At 42.6% G+C, this 19,566-nt stretch overlaps 1 protein-coding gene across 3 annotated transcripts in view; it reads right to left on the bottom strand.

The window, feature by feature from the left end:
* LRP6 (LDL receptor related protein 6) overlaps positions 1–19,566 on the bottom strand; it is a 197,169-nt gene that overhangs the window by 20,487 nt on the left and 157,116 nt on the right. For all 3 annotated transcript variants that reach the window (XM_039545877.1, XM_039545884.1, XM_039545895.1), the window contains 5 exons: positions 14,753–14,955; positions 12,586–12,797; positions 10,919–11,109; positions 3,260–3,469; positions 1,488–1,613 (listed from right to left, as the gene is read on the bottom strand). In XM_039545877.1, the coding sequence (XP_039401811.1) occupies positions 1,488–1,613; positions 3,260–3,469; positions 10,919–11,109; positions 12,586–12,797; positions 14,753–14,955 (942 nt within the window). The remainder of the gene's footprint in view (positions 1–1,487; positions 1,614–3,259; positions 3,470–10,918; positions 11,110–12,585; positions 12,798–14,752; positions 14,956–19,566) is intronic.

Below are 19,566 nucleotides of genomic sequence, written 5' to 3'. Positions count from 1 at the left end.
ACATTTACTACAGTAACTGTTAATCTTATGTAGTAAGCGTGCATTTTTTTTTTTTAAACTAAGAGGCCCTTTTTTGGCCTAACATTACGTTTGCACTCAGAAAATATCTGGATTATGTTAGTTCTTTTTCCACTGTGTGACCACATGTCGCCTTGCTGGCTACAGAATTGCGCAACAAATCCACTCAAAATGTCAACAGAAAGAGAATGAAGCTCCTGAGCTCTCCTCTCCCTCCTTGAGCCAGCAGGGCCTGACCAGAGAGGCAGCATCTTGCATTGCTCTATAATGACTCCCCCGCAGCTGCAGTTTGGAGTGGTGTGCATGGGATGATTCTGAAGACGGAAATGAAGAGGAAGAAGGAAGGATAGATGGTACACAAAGCAGAAGATCCCAGAATCAGAAAAAATCTACAACAATTTGGGGAAGCAATTTGCTATTTTAAAAATTCAGTGAAAGAACTGTTGATCCTCTGCCTCTTGCTTTCAATCTGTGTGTGTGTGAGAGAATTTAGAAGAGGCAAGAAGTTGACAAATCAACACCCTAGAGACTGAAGTCCTCTGTTTAGCCACAGACCAGGTACAACAAAGGCAAGAGACGTTCCAGTTCCCTTGGGTCCCCATGGGTCAGTCAGTCCTTGGCCTCTGTTGCTAATTACCTACCTTGGGGTGGTGCCAAGGAGTAGACTGAAACACTCATTTGTACTTACTATGTATACTTATTGCAGAATTATGAGCCCCTAAATTGAACCTGCCTGAGGTAGTTCCAACAGTATTTTCTATCAAATGTTTATCAGGACTTTTGGAGTCTTACTGTACCCAACACGATTTTTTCATTTTTTACAAGCCACTTAGGCAAGGTTCACAAAAACAGTGCTCTGTGCTCCCTCTGCTGGCTCTTTAGCAGCAGCTAACTTAAAAATACCTCTCACCAAGAGCAATGTGTTTAGCATTGGTGGTCCTGGGGAAGCCACACAAACGCGTTGTGGTGTGCTTTAAAGTAGTAGAGAACATTGTGTTGGGTAAACAAAACCAGCTCCATTAATTTCAGCTGTTTTCAAAGCCACCTGTGCGTCAAACAGAAAATGTCACACCAACAAAGGCAAGGAGGGGGGAACCTCTCAGCTTTCTCAGATGGTATTACAGACCATTGAATAAAAATAACCTGAAATAACTCAGTGTCCTTTTAGTTACTAAGGGCAAATGGAAATCAGTATATTGAAAAGCCTTCTCACCTCAGAGTTTAATTAACAATACTCACTTGGACAGGTTCAGTGTGGAGCTATATGAAGAGACCAAAATGGTATCCAGATACTTGGTGTGGAAAAGCATTGTTCAAGACATCTTAAGCAGAAAAGTTTGTCCTCTCATGGCACTGGCTTTTCCCCCTCCAGAACTGCTCCCAGATTGAAGCATGTGGCTAACATGAAGGCCATCCTACCACATGTTAGGGGTTCAACTAAGGAAATGCAGACAACTGGAAGGACTTACCTCCACAGGATAATTCATCCTGAAGCAGAACAAGGTGCACTGGACAAGAACATCTGGTTGTACCGTCACCCTTCACAATACAAATGTGTGAACACCCGCCATTATCTTGAGAACAAGGATGCTGTCCTGAAATTTATAAACAAGATCTTTATGCAATATAACCCCAAACCCACACGTCTGGTTTAGATTATTTAGAGAGAAGAAATTAACTGGTAAAGCTTGAGGAAAAAATAATCCAGATTTACTTGCTCAGGCCCTGATCCCATAATGAGCTCAGCTGGGGTAAATCCTGTGCACTTCTGCAGAACCCCACTTGCTTCGGTGGGGCTCTGCATGGACACAGGAGGTTCACCAGCATGGAGCTCATTATGAGAATGGCCTGCCTCCCTTTCTCCCTTCCCAAATGGAAAACCTTCTGGACAAGCAGCTCCAGAGTGTATCTTTTTTCCTTCACAGGCATCTATAATTATTTGTGATCTGAAGCATTATATAAAAAAAAAAAATCACATGTGCAACCTTTTAAAAACAGTAAACAAAACCTAAAGGTTTGTTTCCTGGGAAAGATGGAATTAGTTCTGGAGGAATACAACAAAGGTACCTAGAATTTAATACTGCATTCTCTCTCTCTCTAAGCCATTAAAAAAAAGCAAACTTTTCTGATTTACAAAGTCTGAAGTATTTGCACTGCCTCCAAAAACTCAAATGAATATGCTCTAGATAAATATGTCTTTTCATTTTAATGTTTAATAAGGATGCCCTGTTTCTTCTTGAAATTCTTGACAGATTTACTGTGATTAATGGCAAACAAAGCTAGTAGTCGTCTGCTTTAATTAATATCCCCAGACAGTTTCCTAAAAAATTCTCCAGTTCAAAGCACACATCATACTTATGTTAACGTGATTGCTTCCTCTATGTTGGCTGTGGCTCCACTTGGCTGCACCCATCCCCAGCCAACCCCTAATTCATTTCAAGTTAGGAAAAGTTTGTGCCCTTGAAAAAAAATGTTTGAAAACTATTTGAGTATATTTACTCCTGGTGAAAGGGGCTGAAGTCCTCTAAACAGACAAAGCATGTGGCAAGCTAAGCTTCAGTACTCCACCCCATCAATGAGCCACAGCCCTGATCCAAAGGAACCTCCTCCAGGACCAAGATGGTATTTTAGTCTCTATATCCATTCAATCCTTGGTGTCTGTCCTAGGACTACCTATAAGGTTGCCCATTAAGATATGTCTACACTGGAGCTGGAAGGTATAATTTCTAGCTCACAGAGACCTGCACTATTTCCTTCTGATCAAGCTAGCATGCTAAAAATCAAAGCGCACTTGCAGTAGTGCAAGCAGTGGGAGCGACTAGCCGCCCCAAGTATGTACCGAGGCTCTTGGACAGGATCATAACTCAGGGCGACTAGCCCCTCCAGCTGCTCACACCACCATGGCTTCCCTTCTCTTTAGTGTGCCAGCTCAATCGGAGCTAAAGTGCATATGTCTCCTCAAGCTGGGAACCACACCTTCCAGCTCCAGTGTAGACACACCTTGAGTGACAAACCACGATAGTGGTTTTTGTGATGGTCTCCTGTCCACTAGAAGTTGTACTGAGAAAACTCCACACAGGCCCCTTGTCAGCCTTTTGGCCACTACTGATCTGGGGTGGATTTAAATCAGTGACATAGGAAGAAATGTCTCCCTATGCCAATTAATAATCCTCTGTTGTGCCACTTCCCACCCCTAACCCCACCCTCCCTATTGTTTCTTGGTAATGGGGATGGTACTTACTGTATTCCTGGATGTTTAGTTCTTTAACTGCATGTATGTCGCTGAGCTGTGCAATACGAGCCTGGACTTTCGTACGTCTTTCTCGACCAGTCATGTCAATTTTTTCAATCATTTGCTGTTGCTTGTCAATCCAGTACAGCCAGTTTTCAAATACTGTCAGCCCAACGGGTTGCAAGATATTGGAGTCTTCTAAAACTATTCGATTCGCCCCTTTGGAAAGGAGGTTGTGGTTTAACAATTGGAAGAGACCAAGATATCATCATAAAACATATTTTACATAGATATAAATGTGTATTTCTCTCTCTCTCACACACACACACACTCTCCCTCCCTCCAATGTCCTCAGTAGCTGTCTGGATTTAAATTCTGCAGCCAGATACCCAATATACACAGCACACCTGCGCAGGGAGTGAACGCTCCAAGGTAGCTTCAGGGTAATCCAGAAAAATGGAAGGCGCTTTTTAATTTGATATTATAGCAAGTAGTATAGTGACCATAGTACCACATGTGTTATTTTGATATTACATTCAGCTTTACACTGATTCAGCTTTTTCATTTTGTACTGCAAATTGTACTGTACTGATGAGGTATAACTGCATTCTAGAAGTAGTTAGATGTTCCAACTGCTGGAAGGGTAGAGAAAAAGCGGGTATAAGGCATAAGAATGGCCAAACGGGGCCAGAACAATAGTTAATCTAGCCCAGTATCTTGTTTTCTGACAATGCCAGCTGCTTCAGAGGGAATGAACAGAACCGGCCATCACTGAGGGATCCATCCCATCGTCTACTCCCAGCTTCTGGCAAGCAGAGGCTAGGGACACTCGGAGCATGGGATCGCATCCCTTATCATCTTAGCTAATAGCCATTGATGGATCTGTCCCCGTTAACTTATCTAATTTTTTTTTAAGCCCATTATAGTTTTGGCCTTCATAACAACCCCTGGCAATGAGTTCCACAGGTAGATTGCATTCCATGCTTACTTTGTACCAGGGCTTGCCTGGGCTGAGCCCTGGCATCTCTAGGCTCTTCTGTGTATCTTTTCCAATTCTAATATATAATTTTTTGAAATGGGGTGACTAGAACTGCACACAGTATTCAAAATGTGAGCGTACCATGGATTTATAGAGAGGCAATATGATATTTTCTGTCTTATTATCTCTCTCTTTCCTAATGATTCCTAACGTTCTGTTAGCTTTTTTGACTGCTGCTGCACATTAAATGGATGTTTTCAGAGAACTATCCACAAGGACTCCAAGATCTCTTTCTTGAGAGGTAACAGCTAATTTAGACCTCATCACCGTTGAGATTAGGTTTTCCAATGTGCATTTCTTAGCACTTATCACCACTAAACTTCATCTGCCATTTTGCTGCCCAGTGACCAAGTTTTGTGAGACCTCTTTGTAAGTCTTCGCAATCTGCTTTGGATTTAACTATCTTCAGTAATTTTGTATTATCTGCTAATTTTGCCACCTGACTGTTTACTCATTTTTCCAGACCCTTTATGAATATGTTGAACAGCACTGGTTCCAGTACAGATTCCCACGGGACACTACTATTTACCTCTCTCCATTCTGAAAACTGATAATTTATTCCTACCCTTTGTTTCCTGTCTTTTAACCAGTTACTGATCCAGGAGAGGACCTTCCCCCTTATCCTATGACTGCTTAGGTTGCTTAAGACTTTGGTGAAGGGTCTTGTCAAATGCTGATACACCATATCCACTGGATCGCCCTTATTTTTTGACTCCCTCAAAGAATTCTAATAGATTGGTGAGGCATGATTTCCCTTTACAAAAGCCATCTTGACTCTTCCCCCAACAAATCGTGTTCATTTAAGTGTCTAATAATTCTGTTTTTTATTATAGTTTCAACCAATTTACCTGGTACTGAAGTTAGGCTTACTGGCATGTAATTGCCAGGATCGCCTCTGGAGCCTTATTTTAAATTTGGTGTCACATTAGCTATCTGCCAGTTATCTGGTACAGAAGCTGATTTAAATGATAAGTTGCACACCAGAGTTAGTAGTTCTGTAATTTCATATCTGAGTCCCTTCAGAACTCTTGGGTGAATGCCATCTGGTCCTGGTGAATTATTACTGTTAAATTTATCAATTTGTTCCAAAACCTCCTCTACTGACACCTTAATCTGGGACAGTTCCTCAGATTTGTCCTCTAATAAGAATGGCTCAGGTGTGGGAATCTCCCTGCATCAGTCTTCATGGCAGAGGATGTGAAAGAATTCAATTAGCTTTTCTGTAATGGTGTATTTTCCTGGAGCACCCCTTACGCACCTCAATTGTCCAGTGGCCCCACTGATTGTTTGGCAGGCTGCCTGCATCTGATGTACTTAACATTTTTTTGCTGCTACTTTTTGAGTCTTTGGGTAGATGGTCTTCAAATTATTTTTTGACCTGCCTAATTATATTTTTATATTTGCCTTGCCGGAATTTATGCTCATTTCTATTTTCCTCAGTAGGATTTAACTTGCAATTTTAAAGGATGCATTTTTGCCTCTAACCACTACTTTTACTTTGTTGTTTAGCCATGGTAACACATTTTTGATTTGCTTACTATGTTTTTAAATTTTAAAATATGTTTAATTTAATTTGAGTCTATTATGGTGTTTTTAAGAAGTTTCCATGCAGCTTGCAAGCATTTCATTTTGTGATTATACCTTTTAAATTTCCATTTAACTAGCATCCTCATTTTTGTGTAGTTCCCCTTTGTGAAGTTAAATGCTACTGTGGTGGGCTTCTTTGGTGTTTTCTCTCCCACAAGGATGTTAAATTTAATTACATTATGGTCGTTATTACCAAGTGGTTCAGCTATAAGGCAGTTTGGGGTTTTGGCTCTCATGGGGTGATTAAGACTTTTGGCAAAGAGGAGGGGAAGTACTTTTTTCCCCCTATCCCTTGTGGATCAACAGCAATTTTAAGTTTTGTGCATGGGCTTGAACTCTTTGGATTTGTCTTCATCAGGGAAAAAAGGGGTGTTGTTGATTTGAGTTCACTAATATGATGTAAAATCCTAGTAAAGACAAGGCACTTTGTAGTTTTCACACTGGTTAGTAGGAAAACGTAAAACCTCAACCCCCCCATAGTCTTTAACTCAATCTGAAAACTCGTGTGAAAACTATAAACTGCCTTGCCTTCACTAGGTTTTTATTTTGTGTTAGTTAATTTGAGTTAGGAATATACCTTTTTTCCCAGTGAAGACTCCCTCTCAGTTGTGTATATCAGCAACCCTCGGCAGCGACCAGAAGCAGCACATTAGCTGAATGTTTAATCTACAGTGATAGGCACTTAATTATTTAACAGCACTGACTTTTAAATGGTCATTGTTAGATTTCAGAGTTAAAATCCCGTTCAGATGAAAGGGAGCACAGTTCAGACTTGTCTCATACTTGTTGAAGACGACCTGCAAACTTAGTTTGCACCACTTTACATTGACTTTTTACATTTATTTTCTTCACAACTCTTGGGCTAGAAACTGATATTTAACACCCCCCCACCACCGCTGAACACTTAGATTACACTACACAATTACACTGTGAATTCGGTGACCTGTAAACAGATTCAATGAATTTATTATGCCCTGCATTTATGCTTATTTTTACTCACACACACTCATCACAGGAACTAAAAGTATAGAGAACCCACAGCTGGAATGCTTGGATCCAAATCCAAACACTGCCAAACCTTCTGGGGTTTTCAGGTCATTTCTATCTGAAACTTTAAAAAAAACCAAAACAACAACACTACAGCAGGCAATAGCTTGTGAACATATTCAACTACACTATGCTTTCCAAGAAAAGAAACTGACATTTAAAAAAAAAAAGAAAAGACACTAGGACAGTGAACCACCACATATAAAAGGCTAACTTTTTTTTTTTCCAAGGAATGAGTTGTCAAGATTTGCTTTTGGGATCAAAAAGTTATCTATTCGTTATTATAATGCCTGAATGTTTTATTATTTCATAATCTCAATAATTTTTCTATCCTTCAGTCTATGTTTATTAATATAAATAACTGTTTTGCATTTTTATAGTCTTTCATTAGATGCTCTCACAGTGCTTTATAATAAGTTAAATTAATTATCATCTCCATTTTAAGATGGAGAAAGTGAGACACAGATAGGTTAAGTAGCTTGCCTGGTGTGTCTCAGTGATTAGCTGCTAGATTTTGCCTAGTCTACACTTAAAACCTAGAGAGTGACTTTCCTACAGCCCACAGTGGTGTGAAAAATCCACATCCATGATTGCCGCAACTATGCTGACCCTTAACCCCCAGCACAGACACAGGTAGGTCAATGGAAGAACGCTTCCATCAACCTAGCTACCGTTGCTCAGGGAGTAGGAATTCCTACAGCAACAGAAACCCCTCCATCTTTTGCTGTAGTATATGTTCATACTGTGGGGTTATGCTGGCATAGCTATGGTGCCATAGCTATACTGTACAGTGCCTGTAGTGTAGACTTCGCTCTGACACAGCACCTAGGAATCCCCCCCGCCATGGCTTTAAACTACAGACAGCACTTTCACTCCATGATCTGGAGCTACACCAGTAATGAATTTGGCCCTAGGAAAGATGTTGATGGATTATGTAGAGGGACATATCTAGCTTGATGCAGGAATTACTAGGTGAGGTTCTATGGCATGTGTAATGCAAGATGGCCATAATGGTCCCTTCTGGCCTTAAAATCTATAAGTCATTTGTTGCGGGAACACTAGCTGTGAGATGCCAAGAAGGGGCAAGGGGGTGGAGATGCGCAGAAAGAGGACTTGAGAAAGGGAAGTGTGACTGTTGAAGTCGACCTTTACAAAAATCAATGTTTCACTTTTTTGGACAGAGTTCTTTTATGATCCAGTGAGGAAGTAGAGGAATCTACATGACATTTCTCAACATATTGCAAAAACTTTTAGTTTAAAAATCTCAAGTCTCTTAAAATACCTCAGTTTTTCACCCATATTTATGACCGAGTTTAATTTACTATTTGTGACTAAACCATACCGTGATATTTATCCTTCATATAAACAAGAAACCCTAAAGTGGGGACCACAAAGTTCACAAAGCATCCACTAGTCCCACCAGGAATGTCAAAGAAAGATCCTAAAGGTTTAGAAATCCATGTTTGCTCAAGAATGAAACATGACTAACAGGGCTTTTCTCCTGCCATTACTTCCCTTCTACACAGGGGGAAACTGACTGGAATAGCCGTTCCAGACTAGCTGCCCGTGTGGGAACAATTCCAGAATAAAAGTAAATGTATTCCAGAATAATTAGCGTGTGTCCAAAATAAACTAATTATTCTGGAATATATTGACCTTTTATTCCAAACTAGTGTCCACATGATGAGCTATTCCAGTCCATTTCCCTGTGTAGACGAGCCTTCACTCATGTGAGAAGTCCAACTGACTTCAATGGGATTTCTAGTATTAGGAAAACAGAACTGGGCCCCAGGTATCTGTTGGGAGCATTGTCCTCTCTCCTATCCTATCGCATATGAAGCATGCTGTCTCTCTTTGTAAGAGTAGCAGCATCTGCAGACCCAGGAAGCAAGAGAGTTTTTAAGACACATGCAGAAAAATTATGCTCTCAGTTTAAAAAAAAAAAAAAAAAGTCTATTAATCAGCATTCTTTAACTAGCAATCTGTCTCAGCAGTTAGGATTTACACTGATAATTGCTGTAACTTATCTTGCAGTGCAAATGTCTAAAGATGAGTGTTATGGAAAAAAATGTCTCCATGCTTATGGAAAGAATGGCGAGGTTTTAATAAACAATACATAAAATCTGACAGCTGCTTTTTTTTTTTTTGAAGTAAGATAATTTAAAAACAAAAGAGTGGGTTTATAATTAACACCAGCCTTTGACTTTGGTGTTCTAAAAATTGACATAACAGATGCAAAAGAAGAAACAAGGAATGAGTAAGTTTCAGATGTCAGTTAAATCATGAAGATGCTGGATCTGTGGTGGTCGAGGTCATCCAAGGATACATCATACCAAAATTTCAATGTTTTAATGCATTAAGTGTGGTCTACTGGTTATAACACCTGATTAAGAGTCAGAGTTCTTTTTCCTGATCTTCCATTAACTTACTGTATGTCACTGGGCAAATTGCTTACACTTGCAGTGTCGCAGGGCATGGCTACACTTGTGAGTGAGAGCGCATTAAAGCAGCCCCAGGCGTCCTAACTCACAACCCATCCACACTGGCAAGGCACTTAGAGCGCCTGGACTCTGAAGCTGGAGCGCTCCTGGTACTCTACCTTCACGAGAAGCATAACGCTTGCTGTGCCTCGGCTGAAACGCCCCAGTGTCAGTGTGACTGAGGTGTTGCATTACTGTGCTCTGATTGGCCTCCAGAAACGTCCCATAATCCCCTTAAGTCAAGTGGCCACTCTTGTCATTGTTTTGGAATTGGCTGCAGGAATGCGGATATGCCCTTTCAAAACTCTGTTTCTGACAGCTGGCAAGCTTATCTGCTCCGGGACAAAGCAACAATTAGTGTGGAATGCTGCTTGCTGTGAGTGTGAGAGAGAGAGAGAGAGAGAGAGAGAGAGAGAGAGAGAGAGAGGAGGTAGGGGGGTCTGCTGCTGTCTGAACTTACAAGACAGCATGCTGACATGCTCTCAGCCCCCCAAACACCCACTCTCTCCCCCCTACATACACACAACACACTCCCTGTCACACTCCACCTCCTCCCCATTTGAAAAGCACGTTGCAGCCACGTGCATGCTGGGATAGCTACCACAATGCACTGCTCTCTGTGGCATTGCAAGAGCTGCTAATGTGGCCATGCCAGTGCGCTTGAATCTGACAGTGTGAACACACTGCAGCGCTTTCCCTACTGCACTCTCCAAGGGCTGATTTAACTCACAGCGCTCTACATCTGCAAGTGTCGCCATGCCCTCAGACCCAATCATCTGTAAAACTGAAATAATACCACTTGTCCTATTATACAGACATGTTATGAAACTTAAATAGAAAACTGAAAGCAAATTGGTGTCGTTGGATGGAATGCACTACAGAATTCTAAAGCATTATTATATCATTAATGAGCATGTATCAGTGCAATATTTTACTACCACATTCATTTATTTTCCATCACCAATCTCTACTCTTACTCTCATATATGCATGCAGATGTGGGAACGGACAAGGACAGAGTACAAGGACAGATATTTCAGGCACACCTCTACCTCGATATAACGCTGTCCTTGGGAGCCAAAAAATCTTACCGCGTTATAGGTGAAACCGTGTTATATTGAACTTGCTTTGATCCACTGGAGCACGCAGCCTCACCCCCCCCCAAGAACACTGCTTTACCGCGTTATATCAAAATTTGTGTTATATCGGGTGGTGTTATATCGAGGTAGTGGTGTATTACATAGTTTATATTGCCATAGGCACAGAAGTGGCCAGTGCATGCTGACTTAACACTATATCACAGATTTTTCATCAACTGGGCACTTCCTGATTTGCTTGACAGATACTAGTACTCCCAAAAAAAAGTGATGTTCGTGAAAAATAGCAGTAATTATTTGTGAACTGGCTTTGAGGGAGAAGCTAAGCAAGGTTTTGAAGCTAAAAACTGAAGTGAACAGCACTAATATTGAGCAACTAATAGTGCAAATGAATCTCTTAAACGCAAGCTCTATTTTACCTGAAAGGTCACTGCTCTCAATTCTCCGGAGCTCTGAATCAGCCCAGAATAACTTGCTCAGCTGGCTGTCAAGGGCCAGGGCTATAGGTTTACTCAAGCCACTGAAAAAGAGAATCTCCCGTTCAGTTCCATCCAGTGCTGCCCTCTCGATTTTGGGTGACCTTTCTTGCAGATTAGTGAAATACATGTACCTGTAACAGGAATAGTTAAAGTCAAACAGATTTGTAAATTATGCAGGTTTTTATTAACTTTTTTTCCTCTAACAATGTCTCAGAGAGACAAACATCCCTCCTCACTACTGTGAGGAGTGTGGGGGGGGGTGGGAGGGACGAAGGAAGGCACCTATTTAAGACAATGACTGATTTGGGGAAAAACAAACATTTTCAATGTCGGGCTAAACTGTCCCTTCCCCTTTGCAGGTGCTCTGCAGGGGCAGGAGGAAGGGGAAACAGGCTACCTGGGCCTAGTACACATGCAGGAAACAGGCTTGCTCTACCTCTCAGTACTCGGGAGTGCAAGGGAGGAGGCCAGCTAGCACTGCCTGTGGAACTGACCGTCTGTACAGGAGGTGTTTCTAGGCAGGATGGGGCCATGTCTCTTGCCCTGAATTTCACCAGGAGGCGTGAGAGTGTGAGAGAGAGTGAGAGTGAAGAGGGCAGGGACATAACCAGAATTCTCCTATGGCTGGGGCCCAGAGCTCCCTGCACCCAGCCCCACACACTCCTCCTGCTGCTCCCCAATACCCAGTCCTGAACCCAGCTCCACACATACTCCCCTCCAGCTTCCCCACACTCAGCTCTGAGCTTTCCCCACTGCACCCATCCCCATGGTCTCCCTCCCTTACACCCAGCCCTGAGCGCTCATCCAGAGAGGCCGTCAGGCTGAAAAGCATCATCCTCACCAGGAGCCAGGTGGTTTTGGGAGCTCCACGCCCCCATCCTCCTTCTGCATCTCGGGGCTTCCTGGGAAGCCCCAAGAGCTTGGATCCAATCCTCCCCTGTTCCTGGGGACTAGGGGTGCTGCCTGCTCCACTTCTTCCCAGAGGTTGGGGTGCTCGGTGCCCATGAGTGCCCAAAGCACTGTAAAGGTGGGGTGGAGGAGAAACATGGAGTCGCAACACCCCTCAAATCTATGGGGCAGCTGAGCCAAGTTTGAGTTTGTGGTGTTGTGACCTGGTGCATGGGGTCACAGTGTCACTCAAATTTGGCCTGGCTGCCTCTCCCTCATGACAGAGGGGTGGCAGTGCTAAATTTCTAGCTCCAGTCCAGGGCCAAGTGGGGTGGAGGAGGGGGGAGGGTGAGCCCTCTGAGCCCCCCACTGCACCCATTTTAAAGATGTATCAAGACCTGCTCTGTATTGGGCTTCTCCCCTTCTATAACACAACACTACCACCCTCTAAGGGAATCTCCTCTCCTCCCCAACAAGGCTCAGCCTCAGGAGGGCCATAATTGAACCCTGCTAACCTTTACCAGTCTGCGGAAGAATTCCCATTGACGTCAATGGGCCAGTATTGTACGCTAAGAATTACAGAAGTCTCAACCTTTAGCATCAATACAAGAGTTCCAAAGATACCTTTATTTTGAAGAAGGGTAGCCAGCAGCTAGAAGATTTATTAATAGGATCTGTGGGCTGGATTTTCCCTACTATTCCACATTACAATTACATACCCTTTCTCTGGGTTCACCACAATGGCCCGGGGCCTGTCGTCTTCTCCTTTTAGCACCACGCCTATTGGTCTCCCATCCAAGCGTGTCACATTAATCACATTAGTGGCTTCACAAGTCCAGTAGATGTAGCGGCTGTAGATATCAATGCTCAGATCATAGGGCTGCATGTCCAGGTTCTGATTGGGAACCGGACTCGTCACCACCGTAAGGCTCTGGGAAATCACCAGAAGGATATTACATTCAGGGTGTCACCTAATATTGTATTTGCTATATCTGCTGTATGTGAAATTGTTCAAAGTTAGAAGGAAGCCTCCAAAATATAATCCTAAACCAGGGAACACATGTTCAGTTGTTTCTCTTTCTCTCGGTCCTTTGGTGAGCAACAGCAGAGTGAGCAGTGGACACAAAACACTTACCAGATTTAGGGGGATGGAAATCATACCATTTGGTTGCAGCTCAGAAGAACTGATGATGTTGTTCGGCAAAGGTGGATGGGGGAGTGGCACTGACACTCACCAGTGCCAAGAGTTTTGAGAGGCTGTGGATGCTGTACAACTGGCTGTACTATGCCTTAAAGGACAATTCTTGTCTGCTGAAAATTTCTCTCATATTCACCATCCAAAACAGATTATGTTGGTTAAATCCCAACCACTCTAAGAAAGACGACAGCTAGATCACTGAAGTCAAGGTTTCCACTGGGAAAGGCACTCTCCTCATTCTCTTTTTCTTAATAAACCAAACTCAGACAGTCCAGTTCCTCAGTACATAGACTAATGTGAATACAGAACATGCAGCTCTCTACAACAGAAAGTCCATGTCACCAATAATCCCTAAACCTGAGCAGTCTATAGGATAGATGAGCAGGAAAAGAAATGTTCAGGCGGCCAGCAGATGGCTTGGACAACAGCTCTTGCATCAATCCTCCTACATCATTTTCCTCACATATGTGAGAAGGAAAATCACATTAGGGAACCCTGCTAATTGGTAGAGGGAACATCTGCTAGCAGTAGTCCTTGGTCTAGGTATGAAATTTAGCAATTTGGAATATTTCCATTTTACTCCCTTTTGAGTTTTCCCGGTTCCACCTACTCAAGTGTTTCAACTACATGTAATCCCCCTTTCTGGGGCTCTTCAGTGTATAGAAAATTATGGAGAAATTAAAATCTCTCCACAGATAAGATTGAAGTAGTCTTCTCTGTGACAAACCCAATCTACCCCACCCTGGCAACTTTAGTAGAGACATGTCCATCCAACTGAAGTTCCATGTACCACATCTTAGCCTCTGACAGTCTCTCTAGAAAGTCTGGAATAAATTCAACGTGACATTCTGGGAACAGAGGTGCTTTGTAAAGTAGTTTGTCTTGCACTTTTGGAAAATTTGCCTAACTTTTTTTTGGCTTGTCACATCTTCCAAAGCACTTGGCCTAGAAACTGCACACTTGTTTTGCTCTGCTGGTCCTGGAGAGATCTGGCACTTTTGACTAGTTTTGGATGTTAAATTATTTAGAAGTTCACAAAAAACACAGGAGTGAATGATGATCGAGCATTTCAATGGAATCCAACTCACACTTCCCACACCCTCCTTAAGAAACTGCACTTTCTTTTAACAAAAAACATTTACGTCTAAAATCCCCCGCCACCAAAAATAAATAAAAGATTATAAAAGTCTGAGAATGAACACGTGTATAAGCCTTAATCAATTACTGTTACCTCACCCATCCTGCACCACCCTTTGTCTCTGGCACCATCCATGCCTCCTCTCTGCTTCCCAGTCATGTGCTCCCTTTCCATGCTGCTGGGACTCTTGCAACTCTGTTTCATGCCTCTCATCCAGAGTCCCATTGGTCTACTACCCCACTCCGTTTGCCTCTCCTCATGCCTACACCAGAACTCCTAGACAGGAGCTGCATACCACAAGTCTCTTACTCTCAAGTCAGTGTACCTTCCCCAAGTCATCTCTATTCCCCTGCACAGACTATTCCCCCCTCTGTATTTCCTACATGAACCCTACTACCCTTTTTTATTGAGGTTCTCATCACCACCAGCTCAGACCAGCTACAGCGAACCTGGAGCTAGCAGGAGGTCTATCTATTTATATTATTTCAAATGTAATCATTGCTTCATATAAACAGTGCCTCATCTCTGTGCAGTTCCTCTCACTGGATACCTGGCTGCCATCTTCTTGTGCCTTCCGGATAATGTTCTGCCGAGAGTCAATCCAATAAAGCTGCTTATCTAGGGGGTCATAATCGATGGCCCGGACGTTCCTGAGACTGTGGATAGGGAGTATGATGTCTGGACTCTGTTGCTCATCTATCACCATGCGATTAATTGCGTTCTTCTGACTGAACAACAGGAAAGTCGTAGGAGCTTTAAAAAAAAAAGGGGGACACATACAGAGCAGAAACACTGGTTATTTGTATACCCAGTACTAGCATTACTACACAAAAGCCATCAATATCCTACATTCCCCCAGAAACTACCCCTTTCCTCCTCCCTACACATACAGGCATCTGCACCCTTTTGGAAGGGTTTAAAAGGCACCTATTTATTTTTAAAATAAATTATGTGTGGGGATGTAAAAAGCAAGGATAATTTCAACCTCAAAGAGAAGAATGAATATGGACACATTTGTTGAAATTATCACAAAATCCAGGTTATCAATTTAAAACACTTTCCCCAAGTCTCTTCACAGCATCCTTTTAGCTCAGTGGTCTGCCTGCAATAAAGTTATAGTGCACTGTAGCCCAAGTCCCAGCAGCTTCAGTAAAGTAGAGCTCATGCCCGGAAAGATCAGTAGGGGGACATTTCACCCATTCCAACCTATAAAACACGTGAGGTAACACCTGGCGGAGTGAGGTTCCAGAGAACATCCTCTATCTTTATTATTTTAGGCATGTACTTTGAGTAGTTTTTTCTGGCTGCTGCTAAGAAAAAAGTTTCATTGGTATAAAAATATACTTTTCAAAATTCTGACCTAGGTGCAAGTTATTTTTGCTTTTTGAAAAACCCCAAGCATTTCACCAGTTACTTTTTTCTATATTTAATCACAAATTAATAGAAGATAAGACAAAAGCAAACCAGACACACACAGACAGTTTGTTGTACTCATGTAGTACAAACAGCAAAACACCACATTTGGAAAAGTAAAATCCCTTATTCATTAGATAAACCCGCATGTTAAGGGACATGTGCAAAAAAGAGGATGGTTTAGACCAAAACAAAGGAAGCTGTGAAAGGAGGCTTGCATGCTTTCAGTTACAAACAGTCAAATCCATCTGCTCCTCCCTTCCAGAGACCCTCTGTCATTCTCATAGATCCACTCAATAAGAACTTCAAAAGGAAAGTTACCAAATAATTGTCTTCTTGATATCTGTAAACTCCGACTTCTCTAGCATTAGTATTATCCAAATGGATGGCTCATTGTATGTCGTGGTAAGGCAAATTTCCCATTTTAAGTCCCCCCCATTCTCTGGAACTCAGTTTGGGTTTTGGAAAGCATTTTCCATTCTCCAACGTAATTTCTCCCAACAGTCATATATTTTAACTATATTTCTGGAAGGAACTGTGGGTGAAACACAGCAGCATCCCAGCTGGGGAACTGCTCTTCAAGCTCAACAATGCAGTGTTGGCTCTGAAAGTCTGAGTTCCCAGATCTAGTCGCAGCAGCATCTCCTTCCCATAATTAAAAGAATATGTGCACACATGTGCATTGTGGTCAACAAAGGGAGGAACTGGCCTCTAGACAGGACTTGTGCTAGAATAATGCTCAGAATCAAATAACCAAGTAAAATAGGCAAGAGAAAGTTAAAATGATCCATGCGCCAATTACAGAGGCCAAGAGAAAAATTAAATTACAAGCAGAAAAATCTAAGTCTCCAATTACCTACAAATGAGAAGTGGGAAATCTATCAGGGTTGAACATGGCTGAAAAGCTGTTAATGCCTAATGAAAGACTTTGAATCATACTGTTTAGGAACAGTTCTACATCTTTATAGCATAAGATGTTTCCTGTATTTTTCTCATTGCTTTGTAACTAAACATTTCCATGAAAACAGGATCTTTACGTGACTGTATTACTTATTTCTCGTCCAAAGACAAAATCCCCCACTTATGATATCATAGTTATCACCACAACTATGTCAATTATTCTTTTGACATGCAGTAAAGGAGGAAGAAGGGAATGGTACAAAGATTTTGTTTGCATGCAAGTGGTCCCTTGTAATAAACAGAAAAGAAAGACCGAAAATGTGGGGTGTGCAAAGCAGGAATGTTTCCAAGAGGATGATTTTCAAAGTATTCCATGGAGGTGACAGTCTCAGAATAAGTGACACCTGATTTGGGCTCAGTGCAGCAGTTAGATCCCTTTACTCATGCATAATGCAGATGAGATAATATCTGACTCTCTTAACCCACTGACTAATCTGAATGACACCAGAGAAAACATCCAAGCATCTTGGCAGTCAAAAATAGAGGTTACTTCAAGATGTGTGGTTCCTATCTGTATTCCACACATTAGGTACGCATGCGCACTGTGTGCCCGAGTCCAGAAGTTCTTGCAAGCAGTGTCCAATGACCCACACAGGTGCTGTAGCTCTCCTCACGCTCTAAACCAAGAGCATAAAAGGTGATGCGGGCCGATGCCTTTCCAGTTTCCATTCTTACTGCAGTTCAAACAATCCACAGCAGAAGGGACAGACGGAAGGTGGGGAGGTCACACATCTCGAAGAGCATCCAGTTAACAGTAAGTAGCCTGCATTTCTTCCTCGAGTGATGGTCTCTATGTGTATTCCTCATGGGGGAGATTAGCAAGCAGTGGTAAGACCAGAGGCAAGTGCAAGGAGGCCAATGCCGACTGTAGTACTGCTCTCCCCACAGCTGTGTCTGCATTTGACCAGACCAGAGCATTATGTCTTGTGACGATATGCAAAGAGTTCTAATTAGCTGCCCTCCATATCGCTGGGAGAGGTACGTCTCTCAGCAATGCAGCCAAAATAACTTGCCCTCTAGTAGAATTAGCCCTCACCTGCTCTGGAGGGGGAATATAAACTAGTTGGTAACAAAGGGTAACAACTCGAGATCCATTTTGAATGTCTTTGTGTCTATGTAGCTTGACCCCTTGATCACTCTGCTATGAAAACAAATCATTTAGGTGTCTTTTAACATCATTTGTTCTTTGCAGATAAAAGGCCAAAGCATTTGAGACATCTAGAGAATGCAGTCAGCTCCCTTCATCTCCGGCATGCAGTTTTGGAAAAGATGCTAGTAAATGGACTACCTGACTCATATGAAACTCAGAAGCTATTTTAGGAATGAATCTAGGGTGAGGTTATAACAAGACCCTTTCTTTATAGAATGTAGTATATGGTGGGTCCACCATGAGCTCTCCCAGCTCACTAACTCTTCTAGCTGACATTATGTCTAGTAGACAGGTAGGTCATAGAACATGTGGCTAGAAGCTGAAAGGGGAGCTAGCAAACGACAAAACAAAACTCAGGTTCCACAAAGGTGCAAACTTCACCAGTGGTGGAAAGGATCTGAAACTCCTCTTTAGAAATCTAGTTGTAACAGGATGAGTGAATACTGTATGGTTATCCACCACAGAATGGAAATTGCTGATCATCGCTACTAAATGTACTCGCAGAGAATTGAGCATGAGACCTGAAGACTGAAGAATAAACGATAGGAAGGATCCCAGCAGACTTTGGACACAAGTTGCATTGGTGAGCCCAGGGGGAGAAATGCTTCCATTTTGCTTAACAGCAGCTTCTCACAGACTCTTTCTGCTTTGGTTAAGGATGGATTGTACTCTTTTAAAACATGAGCATTCTATTTCTGATGCCTATCCAAATACCAGGCCCTGTCCTGGTAACAGTCCCAGGTTTGGGATGTTAGGACTTGCACTTATGCACTCAAAGTCTGGCAACGTGGGGATGTTCTTGGGTGGGTGAACTGAGGCCTTCAGCAGACTGCACCCAACTGGTTGAGACAGTTTGGTTTACAAACAGGAAAACTTGAACTCTGTCTTGATGGATCTTCTGTAGCACTTCTGTCAAGCCCTTGTCCAGGTCTATTCTGGAGAGGTACTGAGGAAATTTCCTGTCCTCCCATGGAGGTGTAAAGGTCCGATGTCAGCATTCCCCATTGGGTGAAGACGTCATCAAGAACCAAATTATGAATCTCCCATTTGTGATTGGTGGAAAAATGTCTGCTCAAGCAGCCCATTAGGGAGTTTTGCACGCCTGGTAAAGAAGCTGTTGATAGGAACATGCGATGGCTGATGCACCAGTTTCAAAGGGTGACTGCATCTATGCACAAAGGGAGAGATCTCACTCTCCCTGCTTGTTTACATAAAATACTGTTGTCACGTTGTCCAACGTTATTTAGACATGTCTGGATTGGATGAGGGAGGAAGGAGTCACAGGCTCAATGGACCACATGGAATTCTACTAAACTGGTACTCCCAAAAGGGTCCAGATGCTTTGTGCCATGTATTCACCCATGAGAGCATCCCAACCCAAGAGGAAAGCATCAGTAATGAGGATTGCTTCAGGGTCAGTGTGAGGAAAGGGATTCCCCATCCAAACCTTCTCCACTTTTGCCCAACAGACAAAAGTCTAAAACTTTAGGCAGAACTGTCACCTCTGTTTATGTTGCCTTTCTCTGGTGAGTACATAGAGAGAAGCCAGGCTTCTAAGCAGTGAAAATAAAGCTTGGCAAACAATGTCACGTGCATGAAGCCACATGGCTGAAGAGGGAAAAGGCAAGTTCTGATTGATGTCCTGGTTCTGACACTGACCTGATGTACGTGCATGCTCATGGCCTGAAATATCTTGAGAGGCAGATATGCTCTTGCTGCAGTCGAGTCCAACATCCCCCCTATAAAATTTATGGGACTCGTGGGGGTCAACATGGATTTTCATGACTGATGCAGAAACCCAGGGAAGGCAGAAGGCTGAGCAGAACACTGGTTGCTTGCTA

The sequence above is a fragment of the Mauremys reevesii genome, linkage group 1 (assembly GCF_016161935.1).
Source record: "Mauremys reevesii isolate NIE-2019 linkage group 1, ASM1616193v1, whole genome shotgun sequence".
Lineage (NCBI taxonomy): Eukaryota > Metazoa > Chordata > Testudines > Geoemydidae > Mauremys > Mauremys reevesii.
Note: the sequence above shows the minus strand (reverse complement) of the source record. Positions and strands in the feature narration are given on the sequence as shown.